Here is a 22,131-nt window from a genome sequence, read left to right as displayed (position 1 = left end):
CCTTTCTATTTGCCTCACTAGGATTTGACTTCCACTTTTTAAAGGAAGTCTTTTTATCTCTCACTGCTTCTTTTACATGGTTGTTAAGTCACGGTGGCTCTTTTTTAGTTCTTTTACTGTGTTTCTTAATTTGGGGTATACATTCAAGTTGGGTCTCTATTATGGTGTCTATAAAAAGCGCCCATGCAGCTTGCAGGAATTTCACTTTAGTCACTGTACTTTTTAGCTTCTGTTTAACTAACCCCTTCATTTTTGCATAGTTCCCCCTTTTGAAATTAAATGCCACAGTGTTGGGCTGTTGGGATGTTCTTCCCACCACAGGGATGTTGAATGTTATTGTATTATGGTCACTATTTCCAAGCGATCCTGTTACAGTTACCTCTTGGACCAGGTCCTGCGCTCCACTCAGGACTAAATCTAGAGTTGCCTCTCCCCTTGTGGGTTCCCATACCAGCTGCTCCATGAAGCAGTCATTTAAAGTATCGATAAATTTTATCTCTGCATTTCGTCCTGAAGTGAAATGTTCCCAGTCAATATGGGGATAATTGAAATCCCCCACTATTATTGAGTTGTTAATTTTGATAGCCTCTCTAATTTCCCTTAGCATTTCATCAGCACTATCGCTGCCCTGCTCACGTGGTCAATAACAGATCCCTAATGTTATGTTCTTATTAGAGCATGAAATTTCTATCCACAGAGATTCTATGGAACATGTGGATTCACTTAAGATTTTTACTTCATTTGATTCTACATTTTCTTTCACGTATAGTGCCACTCCTCCCGCCCCGCACAACCTGTTCTGTCATTCCAATATATTTTGTACCCCCGAATGATTGTGTCCCATTGATTGCTCTCAGTCCACCAGGTTTCTGTGATGCCTATTATATCAATATCCTCCTTTATCACAAGGCATTCTAGTTCACCCATCTTATTATTTAGACTTCTAGCATTTGTGTACAAGTACTTTAAAAACTTGTCTCTGTTTGTTTGTCTACCCTTTTCTGATGTGTCAGAATCTTTTTTATGTGAATGTTTATCATCTGATCTGGCCCTTACATTATCCTCTTCCATCCTCTGCTCCTGACTATAACCTGGAGATTCTATATCATTAGACTCTCCCCTAAGAGAAGTCTGTGTCTGATCCACATGATCCTCTGCAGCAGTTGGCTTTCCTGCTTCTCTTAGTTTAAAAACTGCTCTACAACCTTTTAATGTTTAATGCCAGCAGAATGATTCCACTTTGGTTTAGGTGGAGCCCATCTCTCCTGTATAGGCTCCCCCCATCCCCAAAGTTTCCCCAGTTCCTAATGAATGTAAACCCCTACTCTCTACATCATCGTCTCATCCATGCATTGAGACTCTGAAGCTCTGCCTGTGTATGCGGTGGAGTTAACTCTTAAACTATGGGCCCCAATGATTAGAAGTATGGTAATGGTGCCCAAATGAGAGAGATTGTGGGGAGTGGAGAGGGTTGGAGTAGAAAAAAATTATATAGTTTTCATTATGTTAAGCTCATGGTGAGATAACAGGAGATGCCAGAGAGACTGATTGAAAAATGGGATTGGATTGAGAAAAGCAGGTCAAGAATGGAAAAATAAATTTGTGAGCCATTAGTGTAAAGATGGTAGCCACAACTATGTTTGCGAGTGCAAGCCAAGGATGAGTCTTGTGGTACTGTCATGACGAGGAGGAAATGGGAGGAGGACCCACAGAAAGAGATACTGAAGATATATACAGAGGGTTAGGTGGAGAACCAGGAGAGGTTGGTGTCACAAAAATTAAGGGAGGACAAGATTTTGAGAAGATAATTATGACTGACCATATCAAAATCAGCAGAAGTGTTAAAGAGGATGAATATGAAGTATAGACTCTAAGATTTGGCCATAAAGAGAAAAGTAGAGATCTCAATGAACGCTGTTTTCAGTGGAGTCAAGAGGATAGATCCTGGTGAGATAGATTAAGAAGGGTCATCCAAATTTTTCAGAAGAATATTTCATCCCACAAACCTATGTATGGTTTGTAAATGTGTAGGATCCGTGTTTTCACTGATTTGGGCCATGCTTGGTTCTCAGTGACATTGCACTAATATCACTAGAGTTACCTTGTAATTTCAGCAAAGAATCCTGTGGCACCTTATAGACTAACAGACGTTTTGGAGCATGAGCTTTCGTGGGTGAATACCCACTTTTTCAGATGCATGTGGTGGAAATTTCCAGGGGCAGGTATATATATATGCTAGCAAGCAAGCTAGAGATAACGAGGTCAGTTCAATCAGGGAGGATGAGGCCCTGTTCTAGCAGTTGAGGTGTGAAACCAAGAGAGGAGAAACTGGTTCTGTAGTTGGCAAGCCATTCACAGTCTTTGTTCAGTCCTGAGCTGATGGTGTCAAATTTGTAGATGAACTAAAGCTCAGCAGTTTCTCTTTGAAGTCTGGTCCTGAAGTTTTTTTGCTGCAGGATGGCCACCTTAAGGTCTGCAACAGTGTGGCCAGGGAGGTTGAAGTGCTCTCCTACAGGTTTTTGTATATTGCCATTCCTAATGTCTGATTTGTGTCCATTTATCCTTTTCCGTAGAGACTGTCCAGTTTGGCCGATGCACACAGCAGAGGGGCATCGCTGGCACACGACGGTGCACACTACATTAGTGGATGTGCAGGTGAATGAACCAGTAATGGTGTGGCTGATCTGGTTAGGTCCTGTGATGGTGTCGCTGGTGTAGATATGTGGGCAGAGTTGGCATCGAGGTTTGTAGCATACCCCTAGAGCCCCGACCAGGGTTATTCTATCTACTACCCAAGATCCACAAACCCGGAAATCCTGGACTCCCCATCATCTCGGACATTGGCACTCTCACTGAAGGACTGTCTGGATATATGGACTCTCTACTCAGACCCTATGCCACCAGCACTCCCAGCTATCTCCGTGACACCACTGATTTCCTGAGGAAACTACAATGCATTGGTCACCTCCCAGAAAACACCATCCTAGCCACCATGGATGTAGAGGCTCTCTACACAAACATCCCACACACAGATGGAATACAAGCTGTCAGGAACACTATCCCTGATGATGCCACAGCACAACTGGCTGCTGAGCTCTGTGCCTTTATACTTACACACAACTATTTCAAATTTGATGACAATATATATCTCCAGATCAGTGGCACTGCTATGGGCACCCGCATGGCCCCACAATATGCCAATATCTTTATGGCCGACCTGGAACAACACTTCCTCAGCTCTCGTCCACTCATGCCTCTTCTCTACCTACGCTACATTGATGACATCTTCATCATCTGGACCCATGGGAAGGAGACTCTGGAAAAATTCCACCACGATTTCAACAGCTTCCACCCCACCATCAACCTCAGCCTGGACCAATCTATACGGGAGGTCCACTTTCTTGACACCACGGTGCAAATAAGAGATGGTCACATTAACACCACCCTATATTGAAAACCAGCCGACCGCTATGCCTACCTTCATGCCTCCAGCTTCCATCCCGGACACATCACACAATCCATTGTCTACAGCCAAGCACTGAGGTACAACCACATCTGCTCTAGCCCCTCAGACAGAGACCAACACCTACAAAATCTCCACCAAGCATTCTCAAAACTACAATACCCGCATGAGGAAATAAGGAAACAGATCAACAGAGCCAGACGTGTACCCAGAAGCCTCCTACTGCAAGACAAACCCAAGAAAGAAACCAACAGGACTCCACTGGCCATCACATACAGCCCCCAGCTAAAACCCCTCCAACGCATCATCAAGGATCTACAACCCATCCTGGACAATGATCCCACACTTTCACAGGCCTTGGGTGGCAGGCCAGTCCTTGCCCACAGACAACCTGCCAACCTGAAACATATTCTCACCAGTAACTGCACACCGCACCATAATAACTCTAGCTCAGGAACCAATCCATGCTACAAACCTTGATGCCAACTCTGCCCACATATCTACACCAGCGACACCATCACAGGACCTAACCAGATCAGCCACACCATCACTGGTTCATTCACCTGCACATCCACCAATGTAGTGTGCGCCGTCGTGTGCCAGCGATGCCCCTCTGCTGTGTGCATCGGCCAAACTGGACAGTCTCTACGGAAAAGGATAAATGGACACAAATCAGACATTAGGAATGGCAATATACAAAAACCTGTAGGAGAGCACTTCAACCTCCCTGGCCACACTATTGCAGACCTTAAGGTGGCCATCCTGCAGCAAAAAAAACTTCAGGACCAGACTTCAAAGAGAACTGCTGAGCTTCAGTTCATCTACAAATTTGACACCATCAGCTCAGGATTGAACAAAGACTGTGAATGGCTTGCCAACTACAGAACCAGTTTTCTCCTCTCTTGGTTTTCACACCTCAACTGCTAGAACAGGGCCTCATCCTCCCTGATTGAACTGACCTTGTTATCTCTAGCTTGCTTGCTAGCATATATATACCTGCCCCTGGAAATTTCCACCACATGCATCTGAAGAAGTGAGTATTCACCCACGAAAGCTCATGCTCCAAAACGTCTGTTAGTCTATAAGGTGCCACAGGATTCTTGCTGCTTTTACAGATCCAGACTAACACGGCTACCCCTCTGATACTTGTAATTTCAGGGAAGTATCAATGATGGCACCTGCATGAAGACTACTAGAAGCTGAAAAGATGGTGCTCTGTGGCACTGGTTGAGATCTTTTTAGGATTCAGGTCAAAATGATGCATTTTGAAGACTGGTTTAATAGATAGAAATATTGTCATAGTGTAGGGTCAAAATAATTTCTGCAACAATTAAACTAGACTTCCATTAATCATCCCTGATTAATTTTAAAAGGCACTGTATTAAGACATTATCATAAGAAATTACTCTAATTTACACTTGTTTTTCTTATTCCACATCTCATGTGGCATTAATGTTGTTCTTTCACCCCATGAAAGGAAACAACAGAAATTCAAAGAATTGAGCCTGCAAGAAACTAACTTCCAGCTGCAAATGTGTATCATGTAATCTTTAAAGCCGTATACTGTTAAGAATAATTTTTCACCTACTCTAATTTAAATGCTATGAGAATTTTCTTGTCAAATGAAGTTATGAAGAAATGAGGTATGACTAAATTCACTAAAGGCTTGATTTAAACTCTTTTTTTAATCTTTCGTAAAATAAACAATATCCAATCCATCCAAACTCATGAATGTAGAAAAAGGACAGCTTTTAAGAGTTCTGTTCTCATTGGATGATCCCAGACGATCATGATAGTATTATCACTGTGAGTTTTCCTCGCAGAAGAATATTAATATTCTCTTGCTGAAAACTATCAAATTGTGTAATGAACTAATAAATCATTGCAGGAGGAAATTCACCGTGGAGTCAGTTCATAACATCTGAAAAATAAGACTGTGCCCAAAGATTTATGTGCTATCAATGAAGCATATTCTTCTTTCTCAACAACACATAGAGAATGTGAGACAGAGAATTATGGAGATGCTCAGGTTTTTCTGCAGTTTCATACCAGAGCTCTGATCAGTCATACTGCTCTCTTACATACAATGCAACTCCCCCACCTTTTCTGCCCTGCCTATCCTTCCTGAACAGTTTATATCCATCCATGACAGAACTCCAGTCATGTGAGTTATCCTACCAACTCTCTGTTATTCCAATCACATCATAATTCCTTGACTGTGCCAGGACTTCCAGCTCTCCCTGCTTGTTTCCCAGGCTTCTTGCATTTGCGTATAGGCACTTAAGATAACTCGCTGATCGTCCTGCTTTCTCAGTATGAGGCAGGAGTCCTCCTCTCTTGCGCTCTCCTGCTTGTGCTTCCTCCCGGTATCCTATTTCCCCACTTATCTCAGGGCTTTGGTATTCTTCCCCCAGTCAACCTAGTTTAAAGCCCTCTTCACTAGGTTAGCCAGCCGGCTTGCGAAGATGCTCTTCTCTCTCTTCATTAGGTGGAGCGCATCTCTGCCTAGCACTCCTTCTTCTTTGACAGTCTCTACCCGGACCTTTTCCTTCCATGGGCAGGATGGACGAGAACATCACTTGTGCCTTAAACTCCTTTATCCTTCTTCCCAGAGCCATGTAGTCTGCAGTGATCCGCTCAAGGTTATCCTTTGCAGTATCATTGGTGCCCACATGGAGAAGCAGGAAGGGGTAGCAATCCGAGGGCTTGGTGAGTCTTGGCAGATTCTCCGTCACATCATGAATCCTAGCTCCTGGCAAGCAGCACTCTTCTCAGTGTTCCCAGTTAGGACGGCAGATAGATGACTCAGTCCCCTTGAGGAGGGAGTCCCCAGCCACTACTACCTGCCTCCTTCTCTTGGGAGCAGTGGTCGTGGAACCCCCTCTCTAGGACAGTGCATCTCATGCCCTCCAATCGGTGGAGTCTCCTTCTGCTCCCTTCACTCAGATGTATCATCTAGTCCACTCTCCGCATTAGTACCTGTGGAGAGAACATGAAAACAGTTGCTCACCTGTATCTGCATTGCTGGTACATGGGCGCTCCTCTTTCTTCTTCTGGAGGTCACATGCTGCCAAATTTCTTCACCGTCCCTCTGTTCCCTCTGTGCAGCCTGTTCTGATTCTTCAGAACGTTGTGCCTGTAGAAGCATATCCTGACATCTGTCCAGGAAATCTTCATTTTATCTTATGCAATGCAGGGTTGATACTTGTTTCTCCAGACCTTGAATCTTCTCTTCCAATATGGAGACCAGCTTGCACTTTGTAGAGCTCCGACTACTGCATTGGGCAGCACAGCATGGAGAGGAGGTGGAGAAAGAAGTGGTTCAGGACTATTTAGAAAAGCTGGACGAGCACAAGGCCATGGGGCCAGATGTGCTGCATCCAAGGTTCCTAAAGGAGTTGGTGGATGTGATTGCAGAGCCATTGGCCATTATTTCTGAAAACTCATGGCAATTGAGGGAGGTCCCGGATGACTGGAAAAAGGCTAATGTAGTGCCCATCTTTTTAAAAGGGAAGAAGGAGGATCCGGGGAACTACATGCCAGTCAGCCTCACCTCATTACCTGGACAAATCATGGAACAGGTCCTCAAGGAATCAATTCTGAAGCACTTAGAGGAGAGGAAAGTGATCAGGAACAGTCAGCATGGGTTCACCAAGGGCAAGTCATGCCTGACTAGCCTAATTGCCTTCTCTGAGGAGATAACTGGCTCTGTGGATGAGGGGAAAGCAGTGGATGTGTTATTCCTTGACTTTAGCAAAGCATTTGATACGGTCTCCCACAGTACTCTTGCCAGCAAGTTAAAGAAGTATGGGCTGGATGAATGGACTATAAGATGGATAGAAAGCTGGCTAGATCGTCTGGCTCAATGGGTAGTGCTCAATGGCTCCATGTCTAGTTGGCAGCTGGTATCAAGTGGAGTGGCCCAAGGGTCGGTCTTGGGGCCAGTTTTGTTCAATATCTTTATTAATGATCTGGAAGATGGTGTGGACTGCAGTCTTAGCAAGTTTGCAGATGACACCAAACTGGGAGGAGTGGTAGATACGCTGGAGGGTAGGGATAGGATACAGAGGGACCTAGACAAATTAGAGGGTTGGGCCAAAAGAAATCTGATGAGGTTCAACAAGGACAAGTGCAGAGTCCTGAACTTAGGACAGAAGAATCCCATGCACTGCTACAGATTAGGGACCGAATGGCCAGGCAGCAGGTCTGCAGAAAAGGACCTAAGGATTACAGTGGACGAGAAGCTGGATATGAGTCAATAGTGTGCCCTTGTTGCCAAGAAGGCTAATGACATTTTGGGCTGTATAAGTAGGGGCATTGCCAGCATATCGAGGAACATGATCATTCCCCTCTATTCAACATGGGTGAGGCCTCATCTGGAGTACTGTGTCCAGTTTTGGGCCTCGCAATATAAGACAGATGTGGAAGGACTGGAGAGAGTCCAGCAGAGGGCAACAAAAATGATTAGGGGGCTGGAGCACATAACTTATGAGAAGAGGCTGAGGGAACTGGAATTGTTCAGTCTACAGAAGAGAAGAATGAGGGGGGATTTGATAGCTGCTTTCAACTACTTGAAAGGGGGTTCCGAAGAGGATGGATCTAGACTGTTCTCAGTGGTAGCAGATGAAAGAAGAAGGAGTAATGGTCTCAAGTTGCAGTGAGGGTGGTTTAAGTTGAATATTAGGAAAAACTTTTTCACTAGGAGGGTGGTGAAGCACTGGAATGGGTTACCTAGGGAGGTGGATGGAATCTCCTTCCTTAGGTGTTTTTAAGGTCAGGCTTGACAAAGCCCTGGCTGGGATGATTTAGTTGTGGATTGGTTCTGCTTTGAGCAGGGGTTTAGACTAGATGACCTCCTGAGGTCCCTTCCACCCCTGATATTCTATGATTCTATGTTGAAAGTGTCTTGGCTGTTGAATATATTTGCTCTGATGCAACGTAGTGATAGTGAAAAGTGAGAGTATAACTCAAGTGTGAATAAGAAATACTGTGTGTTTTTGTGTGTGGTGTTTGTATGATAAATCATATGGAAAACGTTATTCCTCTATGGTGACAAATCAAAACCAGTTTTACAGTTTCTATTTCAAAAACCAAGAAACAAACATTCAATGAAGGCTACTGCACAAAATAATTAGTATTCTGTGAAGTATTTCACAATTTAATTATTTGTTTTATCTACTCTATCACCCATGTATTTTCAGTACAAATACTAAAATCACTGGAAGTAGAGAGAATCTCAGCTGAAGTGAGTTCTACACGCTATGGGTAAGCACAGCAATGACAATTATGCAGTGTTGTATGTGGAAAAATGATTTGTATCTGAATTCCTAAGGCCAATCAACTTATGCACTGAAGCATAAATGTTAGTTATTCATATGTTCTAATTAAACGTATCTTGTTACTTGAGAAATCACCTCTCTCCTGCTGATATATTGCCACAGTTGAGATCAGCGCAGGTATATCAGTTAGAGCTCCCTCAATATAAATGTGAGTGAGCTGCTGGCAGAGCGTTCTTTGTGAGAGGTCCTCAGTTTCAGAATTCGCTTTCCAACATGGTCCACCAGAGCCCAGATTCATTAACCTTCCATGCGTGCTGCAAAGTCCATCAGTTTTCCTTCTTTTTAAGTCTCTTGCAGAAGGCATGGTCCAAGATATTTAAAGCCAGTACTTTTGTGATGTTGTGATTTTTTAATTTATGGGATCAACTTCCATATCAGTCAATGGGAATCTACAAGGTCCTCTTCTGGCTCCCTTGGTCTGGAGTCTTGTGCAGGTCTCGGCTGGCTCTTTGCCAGTCTGGACGATGGGCTCTACAGGGCTAGAACTGTCTGACTCATGCTCTACTCCCACAGCAGATCAAAGACTCCCTTTGTGAGGAGGGGAGTTAATCGGAGACTCCTTGAACTGTTCTGCTTCTCTCAGCTCCAAAAACTCAAAGCTTAGAACTGAAACTACATGAGCACCCTGTCAGCCCTGAGGCAGCGGAGCTTGAGCTGTCAAAGGCAGCAACAGGTGATGTAAGCAACACGGGGTCTCCACAGACACTGCATCGACCTAACTACATTGACCTAAATGCTACTCCTCTTACAGAGATGGAGTTATTAGGTTGGCATAGTAGGCAAGTAAAATCAGTGGGAGGAACATTGTAGTGTAGACACTTACACAGTTAGGTAGATGTAAGCTGCCTTATGACCTTACTCTGTAGTGTGGACCAGGTCTCATTCAGACAACTCAAAATTGAAAAGAGCATCCCAGCTCTCAAACATGGAGTTGGGAAGGAGTTTCCTAACTCTGAGTAACCATAAGTCACCAGGGACTAAGGGAAAATAAACAGAAAAAAAAGCCTTTTATAAACAGGCTTGGAAGTGATTTTTTTTTTAAAATCCAGAACTTGGGGGACACTTTTAAGGCGGTTACCTGTCCCTGAATGCTGTCCTTACAGGTAGGGGGTATGTTGATTTAAGATATTTTATATAATATGAAAGTGTAAAGCCTGAGGTGGTATTTTTATGTGTATTTTCTGCGTAACTTATATTTGTTTGCTTTCCCTCACTATTTCCTCTTTAAACCTGTGTTTTTTCTATGAAATACGATTTTTGTTTATTTTTATCCCAAGAAAGTCTCTAGTGTGCAAACTGTGTGGAGTGTATGGCAAAGTGAGATGATAACTGGAGGGTCTGGTTTCATGCCTTCAGGAGTGACAAACCAGAAGGGAAGGGTCTGAGGATCTGATAGTTTAGAACTAGGAGAGGACATGTTTGGAGAGACTTGGGACTGGAAGGGCTATTGGTGTCACCATACAAAGAGTAACTGAGCTGATGAAAGCCAGCATGAGACCCTATGCTTGTGGGCTGGCTACTGGTGTCAGGGATCTGAACCACAGCTACACAATACAAAGGCCCCCAAGGCTAGAGGGCAGGCAGTGACAGAATGCCTTATTAGTCTGGGTGGTCCCCAAAATGTTATACATATACTGTTAGTTACCTTTACTTTTAATTTCCTTTCTTATGTATATTTGTGAGGTATTGTGCATGTAGCAAGCCTAACTGCTTCACAAGAAAGATTGGAAAACATAGAATGGGGAGGGGTGGAACTGTAGAGTTAAAGGTGCAACTGCTAATGGGGAGATTATCTTATTTGTCAGCAGCTGTGCATCAACTCTCATGTTCCAGCAGTTGCTCATGAACTCTGTGTAGGATAAAATATGATAGAAAAGTGTAGCTCCTGACAGAAGCTTTTATGTCCAGCCCGCATCTGGCAATCATATTTAAGTGCACCTATTTTCTATTAATGAAATTTATGTGCAGAGCACATAAACTTTCTATTATGTATATACATATAAAATAGGATTCAGGATCATTTTTAGCTGTTTTTTAGGTTATAGCTGGAAGTTTATGTATGTGTGTATATATATATATATATATATATATATATATATATATTTAAAAACTACCTGTTGCACCAGATCTATTCAGGATACCCCTTTGTGACAATCTGTACCTCAAAGTAGCACCATGGAACCCCCATATTCACCAGTCTCATATGATTATTATATGTTTTAAACAAAGTATGCCTTGTGAAGTATCATTTAAAAAGACTTGATCTGTTGAACCTTAATATCCTGTTGGATTCTATGGACTATCATTGTATGTGAAGTTATGAAGTATTGCTATATGTGCTACTGAAATATGTTGTGAGGTTGTGAGGTGCTCACATCTGCCCTTTCAGTGGGGACAAAGGAGCAACTACCACCGGCCAGACAGGTATTAATGGCACATCAGGAAGAATCCACTATCCATAGAGGGCATGCACCAGTGGGGGCTGCCTGACCCCCGCATCACATCAAGGATTTTTCTAGCAGTTGGAAGAAAGTATAAAAAAGAGGGACAGTGACATTATCACTTGGCCATTCTCTCCTCCACACCCTATCTCAACACCTGGAAGCTCACCTGGAACACAAAGACTTTGACTTGGGAGATTGGTCCAAGCTGGAAGGGAGTCCAGTCAGTGTACTGAGAACTATGAACTGCCAGTAATATCTACTATGGTGAGAGACTGCTTCATTCAAATGCTGCTTAATCCGTTAAAGTTAGAATTTAGACTGTGTTTCTATTTTTAAGTAACCAATTTTGATCTCTATACCTGCTACTAATAATCACTTAAAATCTTTCTGTAGTTAATAAATCTGTTTTATATTTGGTTGAAGTGCTTGGGGAATCTTATCTCAGATTACAAAGGCTGGGGCATGTCCACTTTCCTTTGAAGAAGTAGTGATCAACTGATGAACTTGCACTATCCAAGGGAGTCTTGAGCAGCATAAGACAGTATATTTCTGGCGAGCAAAGCTGGGGATTGAGGTGATTGGCTGGTGCCTCTTTCTGTATGACTTATGAGTGGCTTTGGGAGCATTCATGCAATTTAGGTGGGTGTGGGGCTCTACATGCTGATGGCTGAGTGATCATAGCACCTAGAGGGCATAGCATTGTGTGAGACAACCCAGGCTGGAGCATTAAGGTGGCATAGCGGTTCCACAGTTCCAGGCTGTACTCCAGGGATCCTTTCACATTAGAGACCCCAGAACAGGGAGGGCCAAAGCACCATGGCCCTCACATTTTTTAAAGTAGACAGGTCAGGCCTGTCCGCTTTTCACCATGGACCCGGACCCCTGCCCCTTCTCTTCCTGGCCAGCCTGGAAGCTGGAGCTTGGCCCAGGTAAGAGCAGCCTGGGGTGTGGAGGGTCTGCAGCTCCACACAGCGGCCCAGGTGTCTCTTTCACTAGGGTTGCAAACTTTCTAATCATAGAAAACCAAACCCCCTTGCCCCACCCCCCTCCCCATGGCCCTGCCCCTTCTCTGAGGCCCCGGCCCTGCTCACTCCAGGCCCCCTCCCTCCATTGCTCACTCTCCCCAACTCTTGCTCACTCGCTCATTTACACCAGGCTGGGGCAGGAGGTTGGGGTGCGGGAGAGGGCGAGGGCTCTGACTTGGGGTGCAGGCTTTGGGGTGGAGGGCTGGAGATGAAGGGTTTGGGGTGCAGGAAGGGACTCCGGGCTGGGGCCAAAGGGTTTGGAGTGTGGATGCCCCAACTTTTAGGAAGAATCCATTGGCCCTGCATCACACCCTTTTACCAATTTTTGTGTAGATATCGCTAAAAGACTCTCTTAGTTAATTTGAGTTGATTGCAAAATCAATTAATTGAAATTACAGTGGCCCAGATCCTCAAAGGTATTTAGGCTCCTAAATTCCATTGATTTCAATAGAAAGTTAGGAGCCACCTGGGGCAATGGACCAAAACCGCTAGCGTAGACAAGATATAAGAGGAAGAATAAGCACCTTTTATTAAATGCCTGCTGTACTTGCCACTACCAACACTCAGGGTCGGCGCTTTCATTGAGGAGAACTAGGCAATCGCCTAGGGCGCCAGGATTTTCAGGGGGCGGCATTTTGCCGGGGGGGGGCGGCAGCAGGCGGCTCCGGTGGACCTCCAGCACGGACCAACGGACCTTCCGCAGAAATGGCTGCGGCAGGTCCACCGGAGCCGCGGGAGCGGCGCGCGGGGTGGCGAAATGGCCATGCGCCTAGGGGGCGAAAAACTCTAGCGCCGGTCCTGCCAACACTGCAGGTGTCCTAGAATGGGCTTTATGTTATCTGCTGTATCAGTGTTCATGCTGAGTTCTGAAAGATATTTTTCCTTCCTTTTCGACAGCCTTTGTAAACATAATGCACAGGCATTTTTTCTTCAATCCTCTTACTTGCAAATGACCAGACACACTGGATGTGTGTTTATCAATTTGTCTGATTTTAATTATTTAAATTACTTTTCAAGATGTCATAGTATTGTTCAGATTTGGTGTGCCAACCATAAACCTAAATTCCTATGACACTAAGAGGATAAAGATGATGATTCTATTTTTTACTGTTTGTTTTCTTTGGGAGTAATTTTTAATTGGACGTTGGATTTTTATTCAAAATATATCACCTTCAAAGTATTTTTATATCACATTGAAATTAAAAAGGGTACTTGCTTCCTATGAGCGTGCTAACTTTCTCTACCAGTGTATCCGTTAACCTGGGGGTTGGGGGGTGTGCTAGTGCATAGGTGACTATTGCTTTTTAGAGTGAGATCATCACATCTTTCTAAAATGAGACTTTTTTAATGGAAAGGTGTGGAGGTGGTCATCTGATTTTTCTGTAAATTAGATTTACACAGATATGCTGGAGTAAGAATATGGAAATACTATCTTGTGAAGAACCTTAATGACAAACTCTCTCTCTTGTGAAAACTTAGTGAACAAAACTGTAAATACACAAAAGGAGCACTTCCTTTTTATTTAAATGCTGAAACTACTCTGAAGAAACCTCAATGTTCATGTCAAAGATTGTTTAAAGTCCTTATAGCGTGCTCTTGCTATACTTCGAGTATGTGGTGGGGAGCCAGAAAAGCTAGTGTGATTGTATGTGTGAGTGAATGAGAAGGGCACTTTTAATGGGTGTGTGAGGGTGTGTTGGGGGGGCAGAATTAAGAGGAGTAGGTATGAGAAAGAGGCAATGTTAAGGGGTCAGTGTATGTGTGTGTGTGAAAGAGGGGCAGGATTAAGCAGTAGGTAGGAGTTTGTGTGTGTGAGTGTGTGGCAGGATAAAGGGGTAAGTAGATATATGTGAGACAGAAGGGGGGGTGTTTGTGAGGGGCAAAGGTGAAAGGTGGGTGAGTACACAGGGATGTGTGTAAAGTAGGGTGACCTGATATCCCAATATTATAGGGACCTTCCTGATATTAGGGGCATTGTCTTATATATGCAACTATACCCTGCCCCCCCCCCCAAGTTCTGATATTTCACACTTACTATCTAGTGACCCTAATTCATGCAGGCGAGGAAGAGCGGTTGATTGGTAGGTGAGTGAGAGAGGAGCAGCGTTAGAGGTGGGAGGGCGGCGTTGTGTAAGGGAGGAGCAGGCAAAGCCCCAGAGGGGAGTGTGAGAAAGGGGCAGGGTTAAGAGGTGCAGGAGGTTGTGTGTACGTGAGGGGCTGGGCGGGTCCCTCGTGTGGGCAGGAAGGGGCGGGGAGTGGCCCGGCCCGGCCACATGTGAGAGGGGGGCAGGGGCCGGTGCGGCTCCTGGGGGTCTGCGCTGAGGCTGGGGCTGGGCGGCGCCGGGCAGTCCGAGCCCCGCTGTGTGACTCTCCGGGGGCCGTAGGGCCGACCGGGGCTGCGGGATGGGAGCGGGGCCCGGCGGAGCCCCCGGGCGGCCTTGACCTGCGCAGCCCCGGCGGCGAGCGGCGGCCGCTTGCCCCGGGGAGGCGGCGGCGGTTCCCCGCTGGGTCGCGGAGCGGCGGGGCCCGGGACCCGGAAGCAGAAGCGGGGCCGGAGGCGACTGGATGGGAAGCGGCGGGGATGGGGGAGCAGCAGAGCTCGCTGAGCACCCTGCGGGCGGCCGCCGCCGAGGCGCCGTTCCCGGCCGGCAGGGCCAGGGAGCCAGGGCGGGAGGCGGCGGAGCCGGGGGAGCCGGAGCCCGGTAGCAGGCGGCGGAGCGCGGAGCAGGAGCCGCTTCCCGCCGGGGCCCCGGGGAGTCCAGAGCGCAGCGAGGAGTCGCCGCCGCCCCCTGAGCCTCCCGCGGAGGAGCCGGGGGTTGGCGGGGAGCCCGGGGCGCCCCCCGAGGAGGGGCCGGGGCGGGACTGGGGCAGCAGCCGCTGCCGCATCCCCCCGCGGCGGCACGTGTATTGCACCGTGTACTGCGTGGAGAACGACCGGGCTGGGGCCGGGCCGGGACCCCCGCCCGCCACAGCCCCCGGGGCCCTGCCCGCGCGCCGCGCCTCCCTCGGAGACCCCTTGACGTCGGGGGGCAGCATCGAGGTGGACTTTTATCTGCTGCCCGAGCCCTACTTCGGGCCCCTGCTGGTCCTCTGCTGCCGGGTGTGCCTGGAGGAGAAGCCCGTCAAGCCCCTGCCCTGCTGCAAGAAGGCGGTGTGCGAGGAGTGCCTGAAGCGCTACCTGAGCGCCCAGGTAAATGCCCCGGCCCGCCTCACCCCCTCTGTGGAGAACCCTGACCCGACCCAACCCACCCAGCACCCAGGTAGACACCTCGGCTCTCCTCACCCTTTCGATGGATGGCCCTGCCCCATCCCGTCTTGGCTCCCAGGTACATTTCCTTCCCCTCCTGAGCATCCAAGCTGTCAGCCTAGTTGCGAGAGCCCTGCCATTAGGGCAAGCTTCACGCCCACTTTCCTATCCCATTTCTTAGATCCCAAACATAGTTAAAACTTAGTATTTTTTTCTGAAGTGACTGGGTACAGGGCTGCTCCCTCTCTCATGTGTAGCAGGACTTGCTGTTCACTGGCGCTGGACATTCTGGAGGTGTGCACACACTTTCCCCTCAGTGGCCAAAGGATTTGTGTGTGTAGGTTGAAGATGCTCTAAAGTTTAAACTCATTTTCTTTTGAATTATCCCAGCCTGATGATATCAGCAGGTCAGTAAAACATGAAAGAGACTGGTTCACTCTTGCTGCTGTTGCCAGAGGCCAATGAAAACTTTCCACTCAGCACTGGCTAGTACATTAGTCATTTTGTATGAACCCTGTGACTTTTTTCAGTGACTAGTGGAACTGGGCTAGGCTTAAATGGGAAAGGAAACTTCTCACTCTGCCAATCTCACTTAGGCCTTGGCTACACTGGCACTTTACAGCGCTGCAACTTTCTCGCTCAGGAGTGTGAAAAAAACACCCCCCCCCCCAGTGCTGCAAGATACAGCGCTGTAAAGCGCCAATGTAAACAGTGCCCCAGCGCTGGGAGCGCGGCTCCCAGCGCTGCAAGCTAATCCCCATGAGGAGGTGGAGTACATGCAGTGCTGGGAGAAGCGCTGGCGCCGCGACCACACACACACTTCAAAGCGCTGCTGCTCCCGCGGCAGCGCTTTGAAGTATCAAGTGTAGCCAAGCCGTTAGAAGAAGATGGATGACATGAGAGAGATCACTTGATCATTGTTTGTTAGGTTCACTCCCTTTGGGGCACCTGGAATTGGCCACTGCCGGCAGACAGGATGCTGGGCTGGATGGACCCTTGGTCTAACCCAGTATGCCGTTCTTATGTATTTAGATCAAAATATAATTTAAAACTATTTTCCTATCCTAATCTAATGGCAGAAAGAATCTCCATAGCTGGATTTAAAACTAGTCTGTATGTATCAGCAATACTAGTAGATTTATCAGGTTTATTTCATACAGCATACTGCAGATAACTGTTGAATTGCACACCAGGGTTAATTTTTCAGTAAATTACTTAAAACTAAGGTGAAGCCTTATAGCCCAGTATAGAAACACTTTGTACCACCTTGTTCAAACAAAGGTATTTACCAAACTGCTTCCAAATTTGATGATTTTTTTACTAATATCTGAGAGCTATTGGCTTATTTTAGTAACTGTTTATTACTTAAATGCTGAAGTATCATGCACAACCACATGCTTTATCATGCTTCACATTTTAGTGAGCTTACACCATCTTTCTCCATTTTTACATGTTCATATTGTTGCCTCCCAATCTGAATTTAAAAAAAAAAGTATGTTACTTTATAATTTAAATTGCTTACTGTGACATGATTGACTTAATCTCCCCCAACACTTTCCCTTAAAACTAACAGACTTGCTAACTAGCTTAGTAACTATAGGGTTTTTTCTTTGAGATGACTGCCTGACAGACATGCTCTGAGGCATGAGTTCCAGACTTTGGTTCTCATCCTGCAGACCCTTACAGTCAACAGCACTGCGCTCCCATTAGTGGATATAAAAGTGTTTGTAACACAAACTACAGCACAATTCCTTCTATTAAATAAAAATTAGGGCTGTCAATTAATCATAGTTAACTTGCGCAATTAACTCTGTGATTAAAATATTGTGATTAATCACAGTTTTTAATTGCATTGTTAAACAGAATACTAAATGAAATTTATTAAATATTTTTGGATGTTTTCTATGTTTTCAAATATATTGATTTCAGTTACAACACAGAATACAAAGTGTCCACTGCTCACTTTATATTATGTTTTATTACAAATATTTGCACTGTAGAAATGATAAACAAACAGTATTTTTCAATTCACCTCATACAAGTACTGTAGTGCAGTCTCTATTGTGAAAGTGCAACTTACGAAGGTAGATTTTTTTTTTTGTTACATAGCTGCACTCAAAAACGGAACAATGCAAAACTTTAGAGCCTACAAGTCCACTCAGTCCTACTTTTCATTCAGCCAATCACTATGACATACAAGTTTCCTTACACTTACGGGAGATAATGCTGCCCACTTCTTATTTACAGTGTCACCAGAAAGTGAGAACAGGCGTTTGCATGAGATTTTAGTAGTTCGCATTGCAAGTAAGGATTTAAATACTATTTAAAAAGTTAATCATTTAAATGATTAAAAAATATTTTGTTTAAGTGGTGAACCAATTAAAGGGCCTGCTGGCATGGCTGGGGCTGCACAGGTCGAGCAGCATTGCTCCGGCCGGGCAGCATGACTGAGGCTGCTCTGGTCGGCACAGCGCCATTGGGGTCGGTGGGCAACCAAGCCATGAGGTTAGTGGTTAAGGCAGATTAACCAGTAAGACTAATGCTTACTGGTTAACCAGTTAACATTTTACATCCCTAATTGCAAGGTATTTACATGCTAGCTATGCTAAACATTTGTATACCCCTTCATGCTTTGGCCATCATTCCAGAGGATATGCTTCCATGCTAATGACGCTCGTTAAAAAATAATGCTTTCATTAAATTTGTGACTGAACTTATTAGGGGAGAATTGTATGTCTCTGGCTCTATTTTACCTGCATTCTGCCATATATTTCATGTTATAGTAATCTCAGATGATGACTCGGCACATATTGTTCATTTTAAGAACACTTTAGCTGCAGATTTGACAAAACGCAAAGAAGGTACCAACGTAACATTTCTAAAGATAGTTACAGCACTCAACCCAAGATTTAAGAATCTGAAGTGTCTTCCAAAATCTGAGAGGGATGAGGTGTGGAGCATGCTTTCAGAAGTCTTAGAAGAGCATCACTCTGATGCAGAAACTACAGAACCTAAACCACCAAAAAAGAGAATCAACCTTCTGCTGGTGGCATCTGACTCAGGTGATGAAAATGAACATGCATTGTTCTGCACTGCTTTGGATAGTTAGTGAGCAGAACCCATCATCAGCATGGACGCATGTCCTCTGTGGTTGAAGCATGAAGGGACATGTGAATCTTTAGCGCATCTGGCATGTAAATATTTTGCAATGCCGGCTTCAACAGTGCCATGTGGACACCTGTTCTCACTTTCAGGTGACATTGTGAACAAGAAGCGGGCAGCATCATCTCCTGCAAACTTGTTTGACCGAGCGATTGGCTGAACAAGAAGTAGGATTGAGTGGACTTGCAGGCTCTAAAATTTTACATCGTTTTATTTTTGAATGCAGTTTTTTGTACATAATTCTACATTTGTAAGTTCAACTTTCATGATAAAGAGATTCACTACAGGACTTTTATGCGGTGAATTGAAAAATACAATTTCTTTTGTTTTTTATTACAAGTATTTGCACTGTAAATTGAGCACTGTACACTTTGTATTCTGTTATAATTGAAATCAATATATTTGAAAATGTTGAAAACACCCAAAATATTTAAATAAATCATATTCTATTATTGGTTAATTGCACAGTTAATCTGTTTAATTGCTTGATAGCCCTAATAAAAAACCAATTGTAAGACTAAAATAATGCTGATAAGGAAGGCGGGGAGTGCAGGTCCTTGCAGTCAGTCATTGTGAAGAACAATATTTACTGTAGTAAGTAAATGTTCCCCTTGTTTAAAACATAAAATTCTTGCCCTGTGTAAAGAGCAAGTAACTAGGATACCCACTGTGATTAAAAAATAATCACAGGAGATGTTGAGGTGTCTCAATTTAACAGTGACACTGCTATTCCGATCAGTCTGAGAGCATCTGATTTGGAGGTTAAGGTCTTGTCTACAATGCAGTTTTTAGCCTTTGGTGTAGCTGCACCAACACAAGCTCTTTGTATAGATAGTGGTGTAAACTGTGACATGCACTGATGCAGTCTACCTCAGTACAGACAGTCACTAAATCCGGGGAGTAATGGAGTGTAAAGGTATGGATAAAACTCCGGTTATTGGGTTTATGTAGTTCTATAATGGGAACATCTGAGATATATAATAGGAACTTTTAACACCTGTTGGTACTGGAATCCTTTCTGGTTCATATAGCACAGGCATCTATGCTGTGGCAACCTATGGCACGCGTGCCGAAGGCGGCACGCAAGCTGATTTTCAGTGGCACTCTCAATGGCACTCACACTGCCTGGGGTGGGGGGGGGCTCTGCATTTTAATTTAAATTTAAATGAAACTTCTTTAAACATTTTAAAAACCTTATTTACTTTACGTACAACCGTAGTTTAGTTATATATTATAGACTTCTAGAAAGAGACCTTCTAAAACTTTAAAATGTATTACTGGCACGCGAAACCTTAAATTAGAGTGAATAAATGAAGACTCGGCACACCACTTATGAAAGGTTGCTGACCCCTGATATAGCATATCAGTTTGTGGCAGTTTACTGACAACTAGAACTATCCCTCCATGCTATTAACAGTCTAGAGATTTACCCCAGTGGAGACATTGGTTTTTGTTTTGTTTTTTGTGTTTTAGAACTTATTAACTAACATGTTCTTACACTAACACAGAAAAGGCAACTTAGACTTTTTCATGTTCTAGCTGGTTGAGTTGAAACGTAGGCTCCCTCCTAAGCTTTAACTCGACCAGCTAATGTGTGTGTCAAAGTACAGTTTGCTTTGTCTGTGCTAGTGTTGGAATGTGCTAGAGCTAAGTGACATTTGAAAAACAAAACCTGAAATCAAGACAGACGTGGAATGTCTTATGGAATAGTGTCGTTTTGTTCAGATGGTAATAAACTCCACGTTGCATCTGATAGAATGAAACGAATTTGAAGGGGGCACATATAGGTATGTTTGTTTCCAGTCTAAGAGAAATGTATCCAGTAAGGATCCTTGATGCTTCCTATCCTCAGAATAGAACGAATTTCATTTTGCATTGAGTTCTACGGCAAATAGGTCCACCTGAAGAAGTTTTTTATCTGAGAGCATGGGTTTGCCAATGCACTCTTCAGTGGCCACTTGTGCTGGATATTGTACTTACAGCTGAGGTCATCTGTCAGGATGTTATCTTTGCCTTTAATGTGGAAATTTCCAGTTCTTCATAGCTTCCTTATTTGGTAGTTGTGCTGAGCCCCACCCTCACAGTTGACTTGGCACACAGCAATAGTATTGCTAAAAGTTGTGAAAAAGAACACTTTGAGGCAGTATAAAAATGCCAGGCAGGCTAGACAGCATGACAAGCTATCAAGAACACGACAGCTGGACTCTTGCTAACCCTAGAGACCTTGTATTATGAGATGTTTCAGCTGAGCTTTGCAATCTAAACCTGATGTGTCTATTACATATATTGTTGATGATAGGCTGGGTTGAAGGGAACTCCTCAGCAACCGTGCAGTGCTTTTATCCACAACCATGGAGATTCAAGTTGCAGGGTGCTCAGTGCTTGCCATGATTGTCTACATTACAAATTGAGGCAGTTGAACTCTTTTTAGTTAATCCTGCATTGATCTCAACTAGAGTTTGATTATAGGAGCAAGAAGCCTTCAGACTGAGGAGTCTGATGCAGAATCTCAGTTGTCTGAGGATTTGTCCTGAGCTAAAGCAACTTTGAACATAGCCTGTAACTAGTCTAGTGGGAGGTGCATTATCTGGAGTCTGAAGCTGTCCCTGTTAACTACTCCATCTGCAGGAGGGTGGGCTTTTGAGGGATGGTTCTTAGGCCTAGGAAATAGAACAGCTAATTATCTTAGGAACCTAGTGTGCAGCCCTTTGAGGTGTGAGGTCTAGTATTGACTAGTCATTAAGAAATTGACATACACAAGCTTCCTTAGGGCTGCTGTTAACTGCTGTATGCTCTGTGATGGGCCTTGGGGATGGCTATACAGAGTCCAAATGGCAAACACCTCTTCTCTCCCAATTGTGTTGCTCTGCTACACAAAACCTAAAGTATTTGCTATCTTCAAATCAAGACTCTCAGACTAGTCTTCTGGATACAACATTGTTATCTCAAATGCTAACATCACCATATAGAATTTCATCTGCTTGATAAATTTTGTTAAAAAGTCTCAAACATAGTGAGATGCAGTTCCCTCTTTTGGGACTCAGGAAATAAGAAGTAGTACTCCTTTTCCAAGTACTGTTAAAGGACTTCTCCTAAGACTATCTGGAATAGAAAAAAGTTTTGTCTCGATAGCACTTTCTTGTGAGAGGAATTCCTGGGAAAGAAGAGAAGTCAGGATGGAGTGGAAATAGGTCTTGGAAATTAGTTCAAATAGTGTAACCTCCTTCTAACTTCCCCATGTAGCAAGGGGAAAGGAAAGACAGCTGGCAAGAAGGGAAAATGTCTTTGATCAAGTTTGGTTTGAGCCTCTTAACAGACATCATCACTACCGTGAGGAGTGCAGTTTAAGAATCTACACAGAATAGAATACAATAGACCTGTGAAATGTAGTGTTTTGGTCCAATTGTTGCAGGAGCTGAACCACTGGCAATGACAGTCTCTGATGGTAAAA

General features: G+C 44.5%; 1 protein-coding gene across 1 annotated transcript in view; it reads left to right on the top strand.

Moving 5' to 3' along the window:
* Positions 1-14,852: 14,852 nt before the first annotated feature.
* The window catches only part of RNF217 (ring finger protein 217), an 80,662-nt gene continuing 73,383 nt past the window's right edge, over positions 14,853-22,131 (top strand). Inside the window, exon 1 of the mRNA XM_050949756.1 lies at positions 14,853-15,461. Within this exon, the coding sequence (XP_050805713.1) occupies positions 14,853-15,461 (609 nt within the window). The remainder of the gene's footprint in view (positions 15,462-22,131) is intronic.

The sequence above is a fragment of the Gopherus flavomarginatus genome, chromosome 4 (genome assembly GCF_025201925.1).
Source record: "Gopherus flavomarginatus isolate rGopFla2 chromosome 4, rGopFla2.mat.asm, whole genome shotgun sequence".
NCBI lineage: Eukaryota > Metazoa > Chordata > Testudines > Testudinidae > Gopherus > Gopherus flavomarginatus.
This window is presented reverse-complemented; position numbering and strand designations above follow the sequence as displayed.